This window comes from Callithrix jacchus, chromosome 5 (genome assembly GCF_049354715.1).
Source record: "Callithrix jacchus isolate 240 chromosome 5, calJac240_pri, whole genome shotgun sequence".
NCBI classification, from domain to species: Eukaryota; Metazoa; Chordata; class Mammalia; order Primates; family Cebidae; genus Callithrix; species Callithrix jacchus.
The window spans coordinates 120386404-120405803 of record NC_133506.1 but is presented as its reverse complement, the minus strand read 5'-3'; the positions used below and the strand labels follow the sequence as shown (position 1 = coordinate 120405803).

The following is a 19400-nucleotide window of genomic DNA, read 5'->3' as shown; positions in this document are numbered from 1 at the left end:
TTTTTTTTTAAGATGGGGTTTCACCATGTTGGCCAGGCTGGTCTCGAATTCCTGACCTCAGGTGATCCACCTGCCTTGGCCTCCCAAAGTGCTGGGATTACAGGCTTGAGCCACCGCGCCCAGCCTCTTTCATATCTTTCATAGGATTGCAGGATGTTCCTTGCATTAAACAGCCACTTGCTAACTAGAAAGATACGTGCTCTAGTTTGAAGGAGCATGCCTTGACCAGTTCCTCCTCAACTGTCCTCTCACCCTCCAGGGCTAGAGGGGGATGGATAACAGGAGTTTTGAATCATCATTGGAATAAACTCATTAGAACCTCTTCTTCATAACACTGTATCTGCAACTGAAGGTGGGTACGAACAGTAAAAAAGAAAACAGATGAGTTATGTTCATCCTTAGCAATCAAAGGAGTTACTCTTCTGGATAGTTTGGGTGTTAGCTCACCTCTATTAAGTTTACATCACACAGAGAAAACAACCAAGTCAGCACATAACAACCCGGTATATCCATGAGCAATAGAGTGAGGCTTTGGAAGGTGCCCAGGATCGTGGAGGATGGCGTCATATCACAAAGCTTCTGGCAGTTGGTCATGAATTCTTGGTGGATGAGGGAACCAGCCTGGGCAGGGGGCGGCTAAGACGCTGGGTGAGAGTCTGACTCCTGGGACCAAAATCCTTAGAGAAACTATTCCACTCGCAAAACTTTTTTTTTTTAATGGAATCTTGCTCTTTTGCCTAGGCTGGAGTGCAGTGGCATGATCTTGGCTCACTGCAACCTCCCACTCTGGGGTTCAAGCGATCCTCCTGTCTCTTCCTCCTGAGTAACTGAGACTACAGGTGCGAGCCACCATGTCCAGCTATTAAAAACAATTTTTTTTTTATTTTTAGTAGAGACAAGGCTTCACCATGTTGGGTAGGCTGGTCTCAAACTCCTGACCTCAAGTGATCCGAAGCCTCAGCCTTGCAAAATGCTGGATTATAGGCATGAGCTGCACTCATAAACTACTTTTTTTTTTTTGAGACGGAGTTTCACTCTTGTTACCCAGACTGGAGTGCAATGGCAGGTTCTCAGCTCACCGCAACCACTGCCTCCTGGGTTCAAGCAATTCTCCTGCCTCAGCCTCCCGAGTAGCTGGGACTACAGGTGTGCACCACCATGCCCAGCTAATTTTTGTATTTTTAGTAGAGATGGGGTTTCACCTTGTTGACCAGGATGGTCTCGATCTCTTGACCTCGTGATCCACCCGCCTCGGCCTCCCAAAGTGCTGGGATTATAGGCATGAGCCACCACGCCCGGCCTCATAAACTACTTTTTTAAAAGTTATTTTTACTTTTTTTTTTTTAGACGGAGTTTCGCTCTTGTTACCCAGGCTGGAGTGCAATGGTACGATCTCGGCTCACTGCAACCTCCGCCTCCTGGGTTCAGGCAATTCTCCTGCCTCAGCCTCCTGAGTAGCTGGGATTACAGGCACGCACCACCATGTCCAGCTAATTTTTTGTATTTTTAGTAGAGACGGGTTTTCACCATGTTGACCAGGATGGTCTCGATCTCTTGACCTCATGATCCACCCGCCTTGGCCTCCCAAAGTGCTGGGATTACAGGCTTGAGCCACCGCGCCCAGCCTATTTTTACTTTTTGAGACAGGATCTTGCTCTGTCACCCAGGCTGGAGTGCTGTGGTACTATCTTGGCTAACTGCAGCCTCAGCCTCCCAGGCTCAAGTGATCCACCTCAGCCTCCCAAGTAGCTGGGACCGCAGATATATGCCACATGCCTGGCTAATTTTTTGTATATTTTATAGTGATGGGGTTTTGCCATGTTTCCCAGGCTGGTCTCAAACTCCTGGATTCAAGCAATCTGCCTGCACTGGCCTCCCAAAGTGCTGGGATGACAGGTGTGAGACACTGTCCAGTCCTAAAACTGCTTTAAAGAGGTTGGTAGGCCGGATGCCTGTAATCTCAGCACTTTGGGATGCCAAGGCGGGCGGACTATCAGGTCAGGAGTTTGAGACCAGCCTGACCAACATGGTGAAACCCTGTCTCTACTATAAATACAAAAATTAGCGAACGTGGTGGTGTGTGCCTATAATCCCAACTACTCGGGAGGCTGAGGCCAAGAATTGCTTGAACTCAGGAGGCAGAGGTTGCAGTGAGCTGAGATCTCGCCACTGCATCCGGCCTGGGCAACAGAGCAAGACTCCATCTCAAAAAAAAAAAAAAAAAAGGTTGGTGAAAGATGTTCAGACCCAGCTTTTAGGTGGAGGAGGATAATATCAACCCAGCAGTTTGATGAGACTGTAATATCCATATTAGTAAGTAGTAGGTCCATATGCGAAGCCTACCCACAGTACTTCCTCCTACAAGAACCCTAAATTTCAGGGCAGAACAGAGAACAGTGAAACAATATCAAAATTTAGTTTTTAAGTTTTGAGTTAGTCTCATTCTTGGGTTACCCCCCCATCCTTTTTTAAAGGCCCTTCTGCATTATCTGTTCAATAAACTTGAAATTCGTCTTATTTTTGTTTTGGGCTTCTACTACCTATCTCTGGTCTTTCCCTCAACCCAGAGCTAGGGGACCCCCAAATGCTCTTCTTTGAAGACAAACTGCTTTGATATCTTCTCACTTTAGAATCTAAATTTCATTAAAGAAAACTAATTGAGGCCAGGCACGGTGGCTCACGCCTATAATCCCAGCACTTTGGGAGGCCGAGACAGGCGGATCATGAGGTCAGGAGTTCGAGACCAGCCTGACCAACATGGTGAAACCCCGTCTCTACTAAAAATACGAAAATTAGCCGGGCGTGGTGGCTTGCACCTATAATCCCAGCTACTCAGGAAGCTGAGGCAGGAGAATTGCTTGAACTTGGGAGGTGGAGGTTGCAGTGAGCCAAGATTGTGCCACTGCACTCCAGCCTGGGCGACAGAGTGAGACTGTCTCAAAAAAGAGAAAGAAAACTAATTGAACAGGAAAAAAAAAAAAAAAAGAATCTAGATTCCACACTATATACCCTGTGAGCATTTTCCAGCTAGCCTGAGGACAGTATAGAGTAGTAGTCATGTACATATGATCTATGTGCAGTACTACAATCATTTCTTTTCCTGGCACAAATTAAGAATTTCTGTATGATCAATTCTTTAAAGAAAAACACCAGAAGACATATCATCCTAAGATTGACATAATATTTTCCATTAATTCCAGTAAAGCTTGTTGTTTTTTTTTTGAAGTATAAGTAGGGGGATTAGGATAGAAAATTAATTAATTGATCTTTGTTTTCAGTTGTGCTGAAACAGCTCATAGTTTTAAAAGTCTGAGTGCTTCTTCTAGAAAATTTAAGCATCAGCAGTTGGGCTAATGGGTTGCAGAGCTGGAGGGGTAGAGGGTGATAGATGGTCGGGCAGGTGAATATTGGTTATCCTGGGTGACCAGCTAAGATTTCAGTTGTCTTCAGCTGATAGCTCTGAAATGCCCTTAAGGACACAGCACCATGAGGTTGGGAAGGCATTAGGGAAGCAAAGGTAGACGGAAAAGGCAAATTAGGAGGCCTTGCTCAGCTGCTGGAGGAGGGAGAGTCCAGCATAAAGAGCACAGAGGCGAGGGAGGGTGTCTGGGTCCCACATGTACTGGGGGCCCGATCTCTGCACTTCCAGGCCGCTCAGCCCGACTAGGGCCTCCGTGAGAGTCAGCTCCTCATCCCCAAGGGAGGAGAGCAGCTCCGGTTGCAGGGGGAAGACACCGTCTTTATCTTGCAGGAAGTTCTGTTCCATCGTGCACTCCACCTGGAGGGAACCAAAACAGTATGAAAAGAACTGGAAGCCTCTCTCCTTCTAACTCACAGATAGCCCAAGAAGGTTACATTCCCCTTATTAGAATCCCTTACTGGCCGGGCGTAGTGGCTCACGCCTGTGATCCTAGCACTTTGGGAGACCGAGGTGGGTGGATCACCTGAGGTCAGGAGTTCAAGACCAGCCAGGCCATCAGGGTAAAACCCCATCTTTATTAAAAAAAAAAAAAAAAGAAAAGAAAAGAAAAGAAAAAGAAAAAAAAAGAATCCCTTACTTTACCTTACATTACAGCCCCATCTGGGTCTTTGAACAACCGTATACAGAGGGCAGCACATTGATTTATAGCCCCATTTTACAGAGGAACAAATTGAGACAGACTCAGATACATTAAAAATTTGCTCACGGCTGGGCGTGGTGGCTCATACCTATAATCCCAGCACTCTGGGAGGCCAAGGTGGGTGGGTCATCTGAGGTCGGGAGTTTGAGCAACCTGACCAACATGGAGAAAACCCATCTCTACTAAAAATACAAAATTAGCTGGGCGTGGTGGCGCATGGCTGTGATCTCAGCTACTTGGGAGGCTGAGGCAGGAGAATCGCTTGAACCCGTGAGGTGGAGGTTGTGGTGAGCTGAGATCACGCCATTGCACTCCAGCCTGGGCAACAATAGAGCAAAACTCCGTCTCAAAAACAAACAAAAATTGCTCACAACATTTGGCTATGAATAAGCAAGGCCAGAGTTTCTGTCTCTTCTCCCAAGATCAGGCTGATAAACCCAGATCATTGCCCAGAAATTCAGTCTTCTAGTGCTTGTTATGAAATGACAAAAAAGAAGAAATATAGAGAGAATGGAGGAGTGGGCATAAGCCCCTGGGATAAATCGAGGGTCCTCCAGAATGGCTCCATCCTTAGGGGAAATTGCATCTCGGTTGGTTCCAGCTACTCCCAGACTCTCCCCAGCATCTGCTGTTTTTCTCTCACCAGCTTTAGCTGCACGGGTAGGATCTTTTTCTCCATGGATTTTACCAGCAGCTTCTGTTGGGCTTCACTTAGCTCTGGAGAAAAAAACAAAAACAGAGAAAGATGTGTGTCACTGGTGCAGAGGGGACTACAGACTCCAAAGAGTGCACTTCCAGAATTTCAGCATTCATTCATTGTATGTAATTACAATAGAGGTGTTAAGGGAGCCATAGCTGAGGGGTCCACTTTGGTCTTGGAGTTGGAGGGCAGGCTTCTTAAGGGAACAAACATTTCAGTTTACATCTGAAGGATCACAGAGCTCTTCTTTTTTTTTTTTTTTTGAGGCAGAGTCTTGCTCTGTCGCCCAGGCTGGAGTGCAATGGTGTTATCTTGGCTCACTGCAACCTCCACCTCCCAGGTTCAATCAATTTTCCTGTCTCAGCCTCCTGAGTAGCTGGGATTACAGGCATGTGCCACCACACCCAGCTAATTTTTGTATTTTTAATAGAGATGTGGTTGGTCATGTTGGTCAGGCTGGTCTCCAACTCCTGACCTCGTGATCCACCCGCCTTGGCCTCCCAAAGTGCTGAGATTACAGGCATGAGCCACCGCGCCCGGCCGGATCACAGAGTTTTTCTAAGTGGAAAACTAGAAAATATGGAGAGAAGAAGAGCTTTTAGGGGCAAGAGCAGAAAATGTTACTCCCTGAAATTATATCTAACAGGTATCAAGATAGAAGTGATGAGCTTAGCTATATGCAGAAAATTTAAATATGTGGCTGATAAAACTAGGATTATTCAACCTCTTAGCAAGACTAGGCTGTCTTTTCAGACCATCCAATGTGACCAAGTGAGTACTCAGGAATGAAACCAATTTTTCTTTTGAGACAGAGTCTTACTCTGTTGCCAGCCTGGCGTGCAGTGGTGTGATCTCGGCTCACTGTAACCTCTGTCTCCTGGATTCAAGTGATTCTTGTGCCTCAGCCTCCCAAGTAGCTGAGGTTACAGGCCTGTGCCACCATACCTAGGTAATTTTTGTATTTTTAAAGTAGAGATGGGGTTTCACCATGTTGGCCAGGATGGTGTCGATCTCCTGACCTTGTGATGCCCCTGCCTCGGCCTCTCACAGTGCTAGGATTACAGGCGCGAGCCACTGTGCCAGGCCCCAATTTTTTTCTGATGGAGTCTCGCTGTATTGCCCAGGCTGGAGTGCAGTGAAGTCATCTCAGCTCACTGCAACCTACCCCTCCTGGGTTCAAGCAATTCTCCCACCTCAGCCTTCCAAGTAGCTGGGATTATAGGCACCCACTACCACACTGGGCTAATTTTTGTATTTTTAGTAGAGACAGGATTTCACCATTTTGGCCAGGCTGGTCTTGAACCCTTGACCTCAGGTGATCCACCTGCTTCAGCCTCCCAAAGTCCTGGGATTATAGATGTGAGCCACCATGCCCGGCCATGAAGCCAATTTATAAAAATGTAGATATAAACTACTTAACTATGGTATAATTTGTCATTCATTCATTTATTTATTCATCCATTTGGGAATTGATTCAAGTGACTCATTCCTATCACTGCAAAGGTCTATAAATGAAGACCTTATTCCCCACTTACCTGTTAGGGCCCCAACAAAATAGAGGATGGCACCCACAGCCTCCTTTGATAGCAGGACATCTCTTGGGATTGCCTCCAGGGTCACTTCATGTCCCTTGTCTAGAGCCCCTTCAAGCTGTGGGGTAAGGTGGGCGACTATTGAAGATAACATAGGAAAGGTCCCAACCCGAGACCCAGCACGTAATAATCCCCTGACAGGCGTGAACTCTCTCCCATTTCCCCATTTCTTTTTCAAGGCCTCAAGTCCTGAAGAGTACTGGACTCCTGGGTTCCCTGGTCCCTGAGTTTTGGACTCTGGAAAGGGAAGCTTCCATCCCCTCCGGCGGACAGCCTTTCTGGCCTGCCTCCTACCCTCTGGCCATCAGAGGGAGCATGTTTGCCCTTTCCCAGGGGACAAAGGAAGGAGCAGTAGCCTGACAGCCAGGGGGCACGAGGCCGGCCTTGGGAAAGGATCTACAATGAACTCCCCTGGCCACTGGCCACCTCCTGCCACTGTCAGATCTCCCCACCTGCTGCAATACCCGCCCCCACCAAACCTTTACCAAAATGTGCCTTCTCCCACCCTTCCCCACTTCCACTGGGTCCTCACTGCCAGCTCGAGGTCTTGTAGCTCCTTTTTCTTCCCTAGAAGTTTGCTGAGGGAGCTGAGCAGGGAGCTTTGGCCCACTTGGCTCAGCTTCTCCACTTGTTGGGTCTCTCTCTGAACTTCTTCTTTTAGTGTCCTGAAGCCTTCATGGACATCCCCTGTGGGGACAGTAATGGGGCACATGGCCCTCCAGTAAGCATTCTCCCTGCAGGGCTCCACACTCACCCCCTTTAGGTCCCCATGCCCTTACCCCCCAGTTTGAGCCTGGCCCCTTTTTTCTTTTTTTTTGAGACGGAGTTTCGCTCTTGTTACCCAGGCTGGAGTGCAATGGCATGATCTTGGCTCACCACAACCTCCGCCTCCTGGGTTCAGGCAATTCTCCTGCCTCAGCCTCCCGGGTAGCTGGGATTACAGGCATGCGCCACCATGCCCAGCTAATTTCTGCATTTTTAGTAGAGATGGGGTTTCACCATGTTGACCAGGATGGTCTCAATCTGTTGACCTCGTGATCCACCCGCCTCGGCCTCCCAAAGTGCTGGGATTACAGGCGTGAGCCACCTCGCCCAGCCTCCCTTTTTTCTTTACCAAGGAATGTGGTTACGGGGGTATCCACCAGCCCTGGCCTGAGGGTTGGGGCGAGAAGGTGGACCAGGACGCATGCTATCATCTAACCCAACAGTGAATTTTCCTGATATCCCAGGCCTCATCCCACATCAGTACACAATTGACTTCTCTTTCGCTAAGATTCCACCCAAAAGTAGAGAAAGAAGGTCTGTGTTCCCTTTTCATGAGTTCGTTGACAAATAAGAATGACTTTGCCTTCTTCTCTCTCTACCCTAATGCTACCTCCATGCCAAAGTCTTGAGAGAAACGAACAAAGTTGCTTACCAACATCAGATGCCTGGATAACTGAGAAAATAAGAAAAAAAAAAAGATAAGACTGCAGTCCTTCAGAATGGCAGCCATACCAGGGGATGAGACTCTAAGGAAGATGAGGAAATACATCCTGCCTGTCTCCTGGGAGATCCCCGCTACCTCGTTCCTGGTGTTACTATGACTCAGTGGCTCTGGCCCCAGTTGCTGGGTGACCAAGTTGCATATGTGTGTGTAGCAGGTTATAGCTACCAAGACTCTTAAAAAAAATTTTTTTTTTAAGACAGAGTCTTGCTCTGTCGTCCAGGCTAGAGTGCAGTGGCGCAGTCTTGGCTCACTGCAACCTCTGCTTCCAGGTTGAAGGAATTCTCTTGCCTCAGCCTCCTGAGTAGCTGGGACTACAGGCATGTGCCACCACACTGAACTAATTTTGTATTTTTAATAGAGATGGGGTTTCACCATATTGGCCAGGCTGGTCTTGAACTCCTGACCTCGTGATCTGGCTGTCTTGGTCTCCCAAAGTACTGGGATTACAGGTGTGAGCCACTGCATCTGGCCAAATTTTTTTTTTAGAAACATCTGCTCCAGTATTTTTTTTTTTTTTTTTTTAAGGCCAGGCACAGTGGCTCACACCTGAAATCCCAGCACTTTGGGAGTTCCAGACGAGCAGATCACCTGAGGTCAGGAGTTTGAGACCAGCCTGACCAACATAGTGAAACCCCATCTCTACTAAAAATACAAAAAAATTAGTGGGGCATGGTGGCAGGTGCCTGTAATCCCAGCTACTTGGGAGTCTGAGGCAGGAGAATTGCTTGAACCTGGGAGGCAGATGTTGCAGTGAGCCAAGATCTCGGCATTGCACTCCAGTGTGGACACAATTTTTTTTTTTTAGATAGAGACAGGGTCTGGACTCACTATGTTGCCCAGGCTGGTCTCGAATTCCTGAGCTCAAGCGATTCTCCTGCCTCAGCCTCCCAAAGTGCTGGGTTTATAGGCGTGAGTCATTGTGCCTGGCTCCTACTAAGCCTCTTGAGGACAAAGGTCTCAGGCATCAGACCACCTGGGCATCTGGTCTAAAGACTCCCCTTTCCACTGCTTTTTCCCAAGCTATTGGAATTTCTGCCGTGTTTTGGGGACAATTATTTTCTGAGACTTGCTCTGCCATTTCCATCAGTCCCGTGAGAAGGGAAGGAAAAGACTGGAGTTTTAAAATTCTGAGTCAAGAAAGTTTCAGTGAAATGAAAGGAAACACTTACGGATGACCTTCTCCTCTCCTGGCTTTCCTGAAGACAGAAAAAATGCACATCTGTCAGCACAAAACCCATTTCTGCCTTTTCATCTAGAGCAGTTGTCAAGGCAGTTTTTATCAGTTATCATTATAAAAACACGTGGAGATGATGTTAGCTCATCTACCCCCGAAATTTGGGAACACACTTTTCTCCCAGCCTTATTCTGCTGTTGACTGTGCTTTCCGGTCTCTGTCAGTTTCTGCATCTCTTTGGGACAGTTTTTATACACATCTATCTCTCTTTCCTGAAGCTGAGGCTGGGTATTTTTAGGGACTTGGGAAACCAAAGCAAAGGCTCCTTGGGGGATTATAGTATAAGGTAGGAGAGGATTTTAGCAGATAATGTCAGGGGTAGGGCAGAAGATGTGGGAAGCCCGTAAGTAATTCCACTTACCTCCAGGAGGGAAGGTTTGCATGTTATCGTTGCAGATATGTGGAATATCTGTGAAGGGCAAGAGGGAGGGCAGGAGGACACTTACCGGCTGCCCCACATTTCCTTCTCCAGTCTCAAGCCAAAGGGCTCTGCTAAGGACTAGGACCTTGTGCCCCAAATGCTTCATCTAATTCCCTGCTTCAGCCTCCATTGCTGGAAGCAATCTTTTCTTCCTTGATAAATTCTCTGCTATGATAACACTACTTTCTACCTTCCATTCCAGTCTCTGTCTGCTTCCTCCTTTGGCCACAGACGTCTTGAGAGCAGAGGTGATCCCTGTTCATCTTTGTACCCCCTCCCCAGTGACCTCAGTGCCCAGCACCCAGGAGATGCTCAGAACCCAGGGGCCTCTTCAACCCTCTCTCCAGAGCAGCCTCCACAGCTGCAGTTGGATCACAGTACAACACACACCCCTGCTTATTCTCTGCCACAAGAGGGGACCAGGGTGCCTCAGTATTGGTGCAGGTAATTCTCGTCTTTCGGGGAGAACATGTGGATCTCTGCTCACCCCATTCATCTTTGCCTTTGACCATCAGCTGCCTCACTCGAAAAGCCAGGACACAGCCCTTGGGGATGGTTACAGCCTCCTTGTGGTTTACAGATCCCTAGAATTAGATGATGAGAATTTGTGAATCTCTGGAGGTCTTAAGTATGAGATATTGGGAGTGTGGGTTGGGGAAGGTGCGGGGTCAGGGCTGAGAGCCTTCAGGGAGATAAGAAGTTGGAAGCCTTCAGTGGTGTCCCTGGTCTGTCTGGACTCTGAGGAAGGACCTCAAAGCCCCTGCACTAATTTCTGCTGATTTTCGTTTTGTTTTTGTTTTTTCCAATTGAGATAGAGTCTTGCTCTGTAGCCCAGTCTGGAGTGAGTGCAGTGGTGCGATCTTGGCTCACTGCAACCTCCACCTCCGGGTTCAAGCCATTCTCCTGCCTCAGCCTCCAGAGTAGCTGAAACTACAGGTTTGCACCACCACCGGCTAATTTTTGTATTTTTTTTTCAATCAGGGGAAATCATGAATGCAGTCCTCACTACCACAGATTATGCTGTTGAGTTTCACACATTTGGGGAAATTGCAGGGGTCAGCACATCTGGAGTGCACAGGCTTACCCTGGGAAAACCACCTTCGTGATCATGGTATCTCCCCTGCCAGGTAAGTATAATTTTTGTATGTTTAGTGGAGACAAGGTTTCACCATGTTGGCCAGGATGGTCTTGATCCCTTGACCTCGTGATCCGCCTCAGCCTCCCAAAGTGCTGGGATTACAGGCCTGAGCCATCGCGCCTGGCTCTGCTGATTTTCCCTCTAGTGACCCCTTTCTCTCTTCCTGCTTCAGATGCATGAAGGGAACCAGGCCAACCTGCTCCATCTCCTGCCTGCACATCACCCTAGAGCTTCCATCCAAGCCCTGGCTCCTTCTTCCTCTTTGTCATCTGTTCCATACTTACCTCTTACAGGAAGCCTTCCATGACTAACCTCTACTCCTGGCTCCAAATCCCAAATCATCCCTTGAATATTTAGATGCAATAGGTAGAGGTATGTGGAGCATTCCTATTTCCATTGACTTTCCAAGCCTATGTTCTCTGGGCTTCAACCTCTGTTCTATGAGCCTGAGAACTTTCTGAGAGCAAGGATGTCTCCTCTTTAACTTGGGAGCACCATGAGGGAAAACCTATGAATGAGACTTTCCCCTTCCCCAGTAGTTCCCTGTGGCATCTGGCACAGGGATCTGCCCTCACTAGGTGCCACTGACCAGGGAGGAGGCGTGTGTCAGGGGTTTGGATATTGAAGAGCTGGGGGAAGGAGTGGTCCTTTTCAGCATCCTGGGTGGGCACTGATCAGGCAAAGCTAATAAAGCCTCCAGGAAGGGGCTGAATGTCAATGTGTATGTGTGAGTGTGAATGTGTGTGTGTGTGTGTGTGTGTGTGTGTGTGTGTGTATGTGTTTGAATCAAACCTGTAGCCCCAGTGGGGAGAAGAAGGGGAGGGAGAAGCAGGCCTCTGCCTTGCCAGCTCGCTCCAGTGTGACCTCCTGCACCGTCTCCACCACCTCCATCACCACATACAGGTTCTCGCCTTGATCTCGAACCTCTTTCAGAAATGGGTGATCTGCTGCCAGCTTCCTGTGGCAGGAGAAACATAAGGGAATGCATTCAGAGCTTTTTCCTGCCTGTGCCATGCCCTCCTCTTTTCTTCTATCATTCTCAGGGGCTAGACATTGTAGTGGCAGGGAAGGAGTGAAGACTCTGGACCAGGGCTGAGGGTGAAACCCAGATCTCCTGCTTACTGGCAGCGCAGCTTCTCTGAGTCTTAGTTGCCCCATCTATGAAATGAGTATAATGATGCTGACATCCTGGGTTGCTCAGAGATAAACTCAGTAATTATCTGGGCCAGCACCTGGCCGGGAATAGGGCCTCTCAGGTGCTTCTTACCCCCTTTTCCTCTGGTTCAGGGGTAGATGCTTCCCTGTTTCCTCCCCATTAATCTCTCTGGGACCCTTTCTCTCCATGTCTTACGCTCTCTTGTTAACACCGTTTCTCTTCTCCACTTGCTCCTTCTGTCTGCTTCCATATATAAACGTGTCTGAATCCTAACAAATTTGTTTGCATTGATCGTGCTGCTCTCTCAAATTACTGCCCGATTTTTCCCCTCATTTCATTGGCAAATATATCAAAAGATATGCCCACTCCTACTCCTAAATTCTTTTTTTTTTTTTTAAGATAGAGTCTCACTCACTCTGTGGCCTAGACTGGAGTGCAGTGGCATGATCTTGGCTCCCTGCAACCTCTGCCTCCAAGGTTCAAGTGATTCTCCTGCCTCAGCCTCCCCAATAGCTGGGATTACAGATGTGGGCCACCGTGCCCAGTCCACCTAAATTCATTCTTTCCTTCCTTCCTTCCTTCCTTCCTTCCTTCCTTCCTTCCTTCCTTCCTTCCTTCCTTCCTTCCTTCCTTCCTTCTTTCCTTTCTTCTTGGAGTCTCACTCTGTCGCCAGGCTGGAATCCAGGGGTGTGATCTCAGCTCACTGCAGCCTCTGCCTCCCAGGTTTAAGGGATTCTCCTGCCTCAGCCTCCCGAGTAACTGGGACTACAGGAGCGTGCCACCACGCCCGGCTACTTTTTTGTATTTTTAGTAGAGACAGGGCTTCACCATATTAGCCAGGATGCTTTTGATCTCCTGACCTTGTGATCCACCCGCCTCAGCCTCCCAAAGTGCTGGGATTACAGGCGTGAGCCAATGCGCCTGGCCCTAATCTGCCTAAATGCTTTAGAATTTGCCTTCTATTTCCTTCTCAGCTGAGATTACAATGACCTCTTACCTGTCAGTCTCAATGGCCTTGCCTAACTTTGTGCAATACTTAATCCTGTGTCCAAACCCTCAGAGCAACGCTGGCTTCCCTTGGCTTCCAGTCACGCTGTACTGCCCTGGTTCAACTCCAGTGCTTCTAGCTTCTAAATCTTATCCATTCTGTCTGCACCTCATTTTCCATTTTATTTGGTTCTCTATAATTTTATGTTCTGTAAGATTCTGTTCTCAGTCCTGTTTTCTCAGCTCCCTCTGAAACATCCAACTCACTCCTACAGTGTTTTCTTTTTTTTTAAAGGGCTCACTCTGTTGCGCAGGCTGAAGTGCAGTGGCTCGATCATAACTCACTGCAGCCTTGAACTCCTGGGCTCAAGTGATCCTCTTGACTCAACCTCCTCAGTAGCTGGGACTATAGGCACACCACCATGCCCGGCTAATATTTGCATTTTTTGTAGAGATGAGGGTTTCATTGTCTTGCCCAGGCTGGTTCGAACTCCTGGGCTCAAGCAGTCCTCCTGCCTCGGCTACCCAAAGTGCTGGGTTGATAGGAGTGAACCTCCTCCCCTGGCCCCTACAGTTTTAATCTTTATATCGCTGATTACCCCGTGTGTATCTTCACCTTGACCTCTCTCCTGAGCTCAAGGACCTTATTTCCACCCACCTGGTAAACATTCTCAGCTGATGTCTCAGCAGAGCCAGAAACTCAAAACATCCGAAAGGAACTCACAATCTCCAAATCTACCTCTAACCTCTGTCTTCCTGTTTGTCACCGTTAGTGGTACCTTTAATGTCCTATAACATCACAACCTGAGTCAAATCTCACAGTCACCTTTGACAAAACCCCTTCCCTCATCCTGCAATCAGCTACCAAGCCCATTCTACTGCCCTTGTTAATGTGCCCTGCATCCATTCCTTCCTCTTCACTCCTGTTGCCCTTTCCCAGCTTGGGTCCTCAGTTTACACTGCTCATGGGATAGAATCAACAGTGACTTGGCTGGGTGTGGTGACTCACGCCTGTAATCCCAGTACTTTGGGAGGCCGAGGTGGGTGGCTTATCTGAGGTCAGGAGTTTAAGACCAGCCTGGCTAACATGCTGAAACCCCATCTCTTCAAAAAATACAAAAATTAGCTGGGTGTGATGACAGGCACCTGTAATCCCAGCTACTCGGGAGGCTGAGGCCAGAGACTCGCTTGAACCTGGGACACGGAGGTTATGGTGAGCCAAGATCGCACCAGTGCACTCCAGCCTGGGTGACAGAGCAACACTCTGTCTCAAAAAAAAAAAAAAAAAAGAAGAAGAAGAAGAACAGTATCTTGCCTGGTCTGATAGCTTCAAACCCCTGTCCCTCTTCCCCTATCTGACACACTTCCTCCATCTGGCTGGATTAGTCATGGGACACATCAGAGCATTTTCAGGATCTTCCTGATGCCTACAGAACAATTCAATCTCCTGGATCTGCCACTTGGCTCCTCTGTAGTTTGGGTTCACCCTGCATTTCCTGCTCATTCTATTCACATCTTGTCTACCCCTGCCATGCTGGCCCCTGGTGGTTGAGATTGCTCACCTGTGTGCCTTAATAACACCCTTCTCCCAGCCCTGTGTGCCCAATTTCTGCTCATCTTTCAAGGCCCAGAATGGAGGCTGCCATATCTATGAGATCTTCCCTTATTTCTCCAGCCAGAAGTCCCTTTGACATGCGGCGAGACTCAGTCAAACCATTCCTGCGGCAGTCACCACTTCCTGACTTGGATTATAATTGTAATTACTGGTGCACAGGTTTTGTTTGTTTGTTTGTTTGTTTTTGAGATGGACTCTCTCTCTGTCACCCAGGCTGGAGTGCGGTGGCACAATCTTGGTTCACTGCAAGCTCTGCCTCCCTGGTTCAAGCAATTCTTCTGTCTCAGCCTCTTGAGTAGCTGGGATTACAGGTACGTGCCACCATGCCCAGTTGGTTAATTTTTGTATTTTTAGTAGAGATGGGATTTCACCATGTTGGTCAGGCTGGTCTCGAACTCCTGACCTCGTGATCCGCCTGCCTCAGCCTCCCAAAGTACTGGGATTTCAGGTGTGAGCCACTGCACCTGGCCTGCACAGATTTTAAAAATTTTCACCTTCCTAGATTGCAAGGTTCTCGGACAAAGATGTTCTAGGTGCACCCCAGTCCGTAGTAGAGTGCTTTACTATATACATGCTTGCTGGATGACTACCCCAGCCCTTCCTTCTGGCTTTCCCAGTCCTTACCTCCTTCTTTCAACCACTACTTAACTACTTAAAAGCCAGTTCCCCTGTCAAGCCAAACATTCATGGTGCCCAGTATCAAGGTAGCACCTGCCACACCCTTGTGCTGTGGGTGGCATTCCTGAGGGCGTGCCTAGTGTGTATTGGGGCCAGGCAGGAGGCTTCATTTATGGGAGCAGAACACAGCACTCAGGCCTCAGCTGGGGGCAGTTAAGACCCATCCCTCCTCTTTCTAGTGTATTGCAGTCTTAGAGTTAGAAGGAGCCTTAGAGATGATCATCCAATCCCATCATTTTGCAGAAAAGAAAACTGAGGTCCCAAGAGAAGTGACTTTTCCAAGATCATACAGCAAGCTAGTGTGGACATAGTCCTCCCTGTGCGTGTGTGATAGTGGGGAGGTGGTCCTGGAGGCAGTGGCAGGCCTGGAGGTGTGACTAGGAAATGGCCCAGATGCAGCCATGGGCCAGAAGGGTTGCCTTCAAGAGTTCCCCTGTGGTGACCACACTGGAAAGGTCAGTGCAAGAGTCCTAACTTTCAACTCAAGGCCCAAAGCACCCTTTCCACATGCTGCCCCACCCACCTCCCAGGAGCCCCTGGGTCCTGCCCACTCTCACCTCTCCTGCTGCAAGGTCTCCAGGGCCTTGGGAGCCACACTGAGTGTCTGGACCTCCAGAGTGCTGTTCTGCGAGAGCCCTGCCGTTCCCTTCACCTTCACTGTCTTTGGTACATCCACTTCTCCCTCCACTCGGGTGTCCAGCATATTCTTAAAGCCAAAATTCCCAGTGTCTGTTGGGTCTGCAGGAGGGAAAAGATGAATGGGGCTGGGCTGACTGGGTGTGGTAACTCACGCCTGTAATCCAAGCATTTTGGGAGACCAAGATGGAGGATTGCTTGAGCCCAGAAGTTTGAGACCAGCCTGGGCAACAAAGCAAGACCCTGTCTCTACAAAAACAAACAAGTAAATAAATAAAAGAGACTGAGCAGGCCAGGCACAGTGGCTCACGCCTGTAATCCTAGTACTTTGGGAGGCTGAGGCAGGCGGATCACCTGAGGTCAGAGGTTTGAGACTAGCCTGGCCAACATGGAAAACTCCGTCTCTACTAAAAATACAAAATTAGCTGGGCATGTTGGTGCATGGCTGTAATCTCAGCTGTTTGGGAGAATTGCTTGAACCTGGAAGGCGGAGGTTGCAATGAGCCGAGATCACGCCACTACACTCAACCTGGGGGACAGAGTGAGACTCTGCCTCCAAAAAAAAACGCTAAGCTGAGAGGTATCCCCGACTCCTGGCCTCCTCAGCTCCAGATAATAGCTTTGGGCTATATGACATCTAACCACCTCTGGCCAGAGGGACCTTTGAGGTCCTCCTCACAGGCCAGGTGCCCAGACCCTGCCCCTCAGTACCCCTCAGTTCCTGGCCCTGCTGGAGGCTGACCTGAAGGTGAGCTGCCGGGCTCAAGCACATCCAGGAGCGTGTAGTCGGTGCGGACATACCGGGCCCCCCAGAAGAGCGTGCTCTTCCTCTTCCTCAGCACCAGGCAGAAGGGATGGAAGCGCTTGAAGTCAATGAGGCTGTCAAGGGGTGTCAGGTCCCCTCGAGGGTTCAGCTGTCTGGTCAGGGCCCGGGTGACATTTTCAAACATGGTCATGGTCTCTGTGGAAGTGGGGAGACAGGAGAGTGTCAAGGTGGCTGCTGAGGAGCCCAGGACATGGGCTGGGCCCCTGCAGAGATGCCTAGATTGTCTCCTGCCATAGCTAGAAAGAACCGAGGGAGTCTGCATTTTATGATGATGAACCTAGGGTTGGAGAGTTGAAACAGTTGCCTCAAAGTTCCACAGATGGCCAGCAAAGCCACACCTCCCTTTTCTTTGTCAAGGGCTCTTTTCTCACTCCGCACTCATTTTCTTCACTGCCAGGGAGCCCAGCGGGAGCATTTCTTTCCTCTTTCTTTCTTCCCCGCTCCCCTTTCCTCTCCTTCCTCCCAATCCCCTTTTCCTCCCATCCCTTCCCCTCCTCTTCCCTTCTCTTGTCTTCCAAGACAGGGTCTTACTCTGCTGCCCAGGCTGGAGTGCAGTGGCGTGATCACAGCACACTGCAGCTTTGACCGCCAAGGCTTGGTCAGTCCTCCCATTTCAGCCTCCTGAGTAGCTGGGACTGCAGTCATACACTTGGATAATTAAAAAAAATTTTTTTTTTTTAGAGACAGGGTTTTGTTATGTTTTCCATGCTGGTCTCAAACTCCTGGCTCAAGTGATCCCCCCACCTCAGCCTCCTGAAGTGCTGGGATGACAGGTATGAGCCGCTGTGCCTTGTCTAGAGCATTCATTTAGCAATGGAAGTAAAGCTTCCTCACTCCAGAGACTAGCAATAGCCAGGGTCTGAGGACACAGGGGAGGGAAGGAGGTGCTGCTGGCACTAAGGACCTGGGTGGCCAAGCTGTTCACCTGCCCCAGTTGCCCTCTCTGTGTGTGGAGTACACTTCCCAGCACCTGTTCTTCCCTTGGGTGTGCCTCCCAGCTCAAAGGTATGAGTAGAAACACTCTCCTCTCACAGCCCCTGGGATGTCTGGATCCAGCCTTTTTTTTTTGAGACAGAGTCTCACTGTCGCCCAGGCTGGAGTGCGGTTATGTCATTTCTGTTCCCTGCAACCTCTTCCTCTCGGATTCAAGCAATTCTCCTGCCTCAGCCTCCCAAGTAGCTGGGGCTACAGGCATGTGCCACCATGCCTGGCTAATTTTTGTATTTTTAATGGAGATGGGGTTTCACCATGTTGGGCATGCTGGTCTCAAACTCCTGATCTTAAGTGATCTGCCCTCCTTGGCCTCTCAAAGTGCTGGAATTACAGGCGTGAGCCGCTATACCTGGCCGGGATCCAGGCATTTCGATGCTCTTTCCCTCTGCCCCCTCGCTTACAATAATACCCCCTTCCACATCTGAACAACCCCTAGTCATCCTCTAATACGCAATTCAGGTCACCTCCTGTGACCTCTTCCCTCACTCCTCCAGCCAGCTGGTGACTGTACCTGTGTTCCCAAAGCACTCTGCCAAACACCTGCCCTTCCTCTTATGATCTGCTCACCTGACCCTCTCGCCTCCTTGCCTATGACTTCCCAGAGGGCAGGAAATGGGCCTTAGTCACCTCTGCAGCAGCAGCAGCAAATACCATGCCTGGCACAGAGTTGGAGCTTGGCGAATGTGTGTGGAAAGAAACAAAGAATATGGCCCCAAGAGATGTGCACTAGGGTGAGAGGACCCTGGAGAATGTGGGGCCCATGAAAGCCTGAGGGTCAACATCTTTGTTTTTTGGACACGGAGTTTCATTCTTGTTGCCCAGGCTGGAGTGCAATGGTGCGGTCCCGGCTCACCATCCACCTCCTGGGTTCAAGTGATTCTCCTGACTCAGCCTCTCAAGTAGCTGGGATTGTAGGCACCTGCCACCATGCCTGGCTACTTTTTGTGTTTTTCAGTAGAGACGGTATTTCTCCATGTTGGTCAGGCTGGTCTCGAACTCCTGACCTCAAGCGATCCACCTGCCTCAGCCTCCCAAGGTGCTGGGCTTACAGGTGTGAGCCACTGCGCCCAGGCTGAGGATCAACATCTTAAGTCTCTATCTTTGAAGTTTGAGTTCAGGTGCTCTGGCTGATTGGCACACCTGGGTTATCCCTGTGGGTGGAAGAGGCCACACCAGCTGGCATGGAGGCACCCCACATCCACTGCAGGCACTCATGGCAGCAGGGGACAGGAAGCACAGCACAGGTATGTGGGGCTGTTCTGCCAAGCTTTGAGGAGCTTTTTCTTTTTTTTTTTAACCCTAATTCCTGGGAAGGCCAGAACGGGGCAGGACAACCTCCTGGCATCACCTGGGAAGGACTTGGGCACACAGACAGATGCCCACAGTCCTGCCTTTCCCATCCCTCCCAAGGCCCATCGGAATCCTTATCCCACTGGACTCTAGGGGAGTTCCATGCCCTTCTTGGTCCACCCATCTCCCTGTGTCCCCAGAACACCCCTGCCTCCCCTGCTGTCATCAAGTCCTTACCTGGGAGCGGGGCTTGGTCCTGTCCGGCAGCTGGGTCTGGGGTGAGGACCTAGGGCTCACTTGGTCTGTAGGTTGAGAGGATGACCGTCCCTTGCCAGGACAGGCTGCTTTATGCAGGGTCAGAGGCTTCCAGGGACCCCGCCTGCCCTAGTGACCCCACCCCTCTCCCGCTCCATTTCCGGGAGAACAGCATCAACCTGTTCCACGTGTGCCCTGGCCTCCTGAGGGCTGAGGGGGTGGATGGGGAGCTGCCAGGCAGGTGCCAGCGTGGGTGGGGGTAGCCAAGG

At 49.6% G+C, this 19400-nt stretch overlaps 1 protein-coding gene and 1 non-coding gene across 3 annotated transcripts; both read right to left on the bottom strand.

Annotated features, from left to right (window-relative positions):
* Positions 1 to 3164: 3164 nt before the first annotated feature.
* On the bottom strand, positions 3165 to 19195 carry GSDMA (gasdermin A). 2 transcript variants are annotated; one of them, XM_035297875.3, is made up of 12 exons: positions 19114 to 19195; positions 16510 to 16728; positions 15689 to 15869; positions 11488 to 11653; positions 10045 to 10141; positions 9498 to 9545; positions 9072 to 9098; positions 7831 to 7851; positions 6946 to 7100; positions 6357 to 6471; positions 4765 to 4838; positions 3165 to 3778 (listed from the first exon to the last, which is right to left on the bottom strand). In XM_035297875.3, the coding sequence occupies exons 2-12, from the start codon at positions 16721 to 16723 to the stop codon at positions 3536 to 3538; spliced, it is 1341 nt and encodes a 446-aa protein (XP_035153766.1). In that variant the 5' UTR covers positions 16724 to 16728; positions 19114 to 19195; the 3' UTR covers positions 3165 to 3535. The 2 variants fall into 2 exon arrangements, with proteins under 2 accessions (XP_035153766.1, XP_054112315.1); XM_054256340.2 differs by lacking the exon at positions 16510 to 16728.
* LOC118154092 (U1 spliceosomal RNA) lies at positions 10537 to 10692 on the bottom strand. The gene has a single exon (XR_004744019.1). It is a non-coding gene; the product is annotated as a U1 spliceosomal RNA (small nuclear RNA).
* Positions 19196 to 19400: the final 205 nt, after the last annotated feature.

Bases quoted from the DNA above. Each gene is read 5' to 3' on its own strand.
- GSDMA (XM_035297875.3), bottom strand. From the start codon at position 16,723: ATGACCATGTTTGAAAATGTCACCCGGGCCCTGACCAGACAGCTGAAC. The intron at 11,654-15,688 runs GTGAGAGTGGGC...CTCCTGCCACAG, and splicing joins GAGACCTTGCAGCAGGAGAG to GAAGCTGGCAGCAGATCACC. The intron at 7,101-7,830 runs GTAAGCAACTTT...CTGTCCCCACAG, and splicing joins TATCCAGGCATCTGATGTTG to GGGATGTCCATGAAGGCTTC.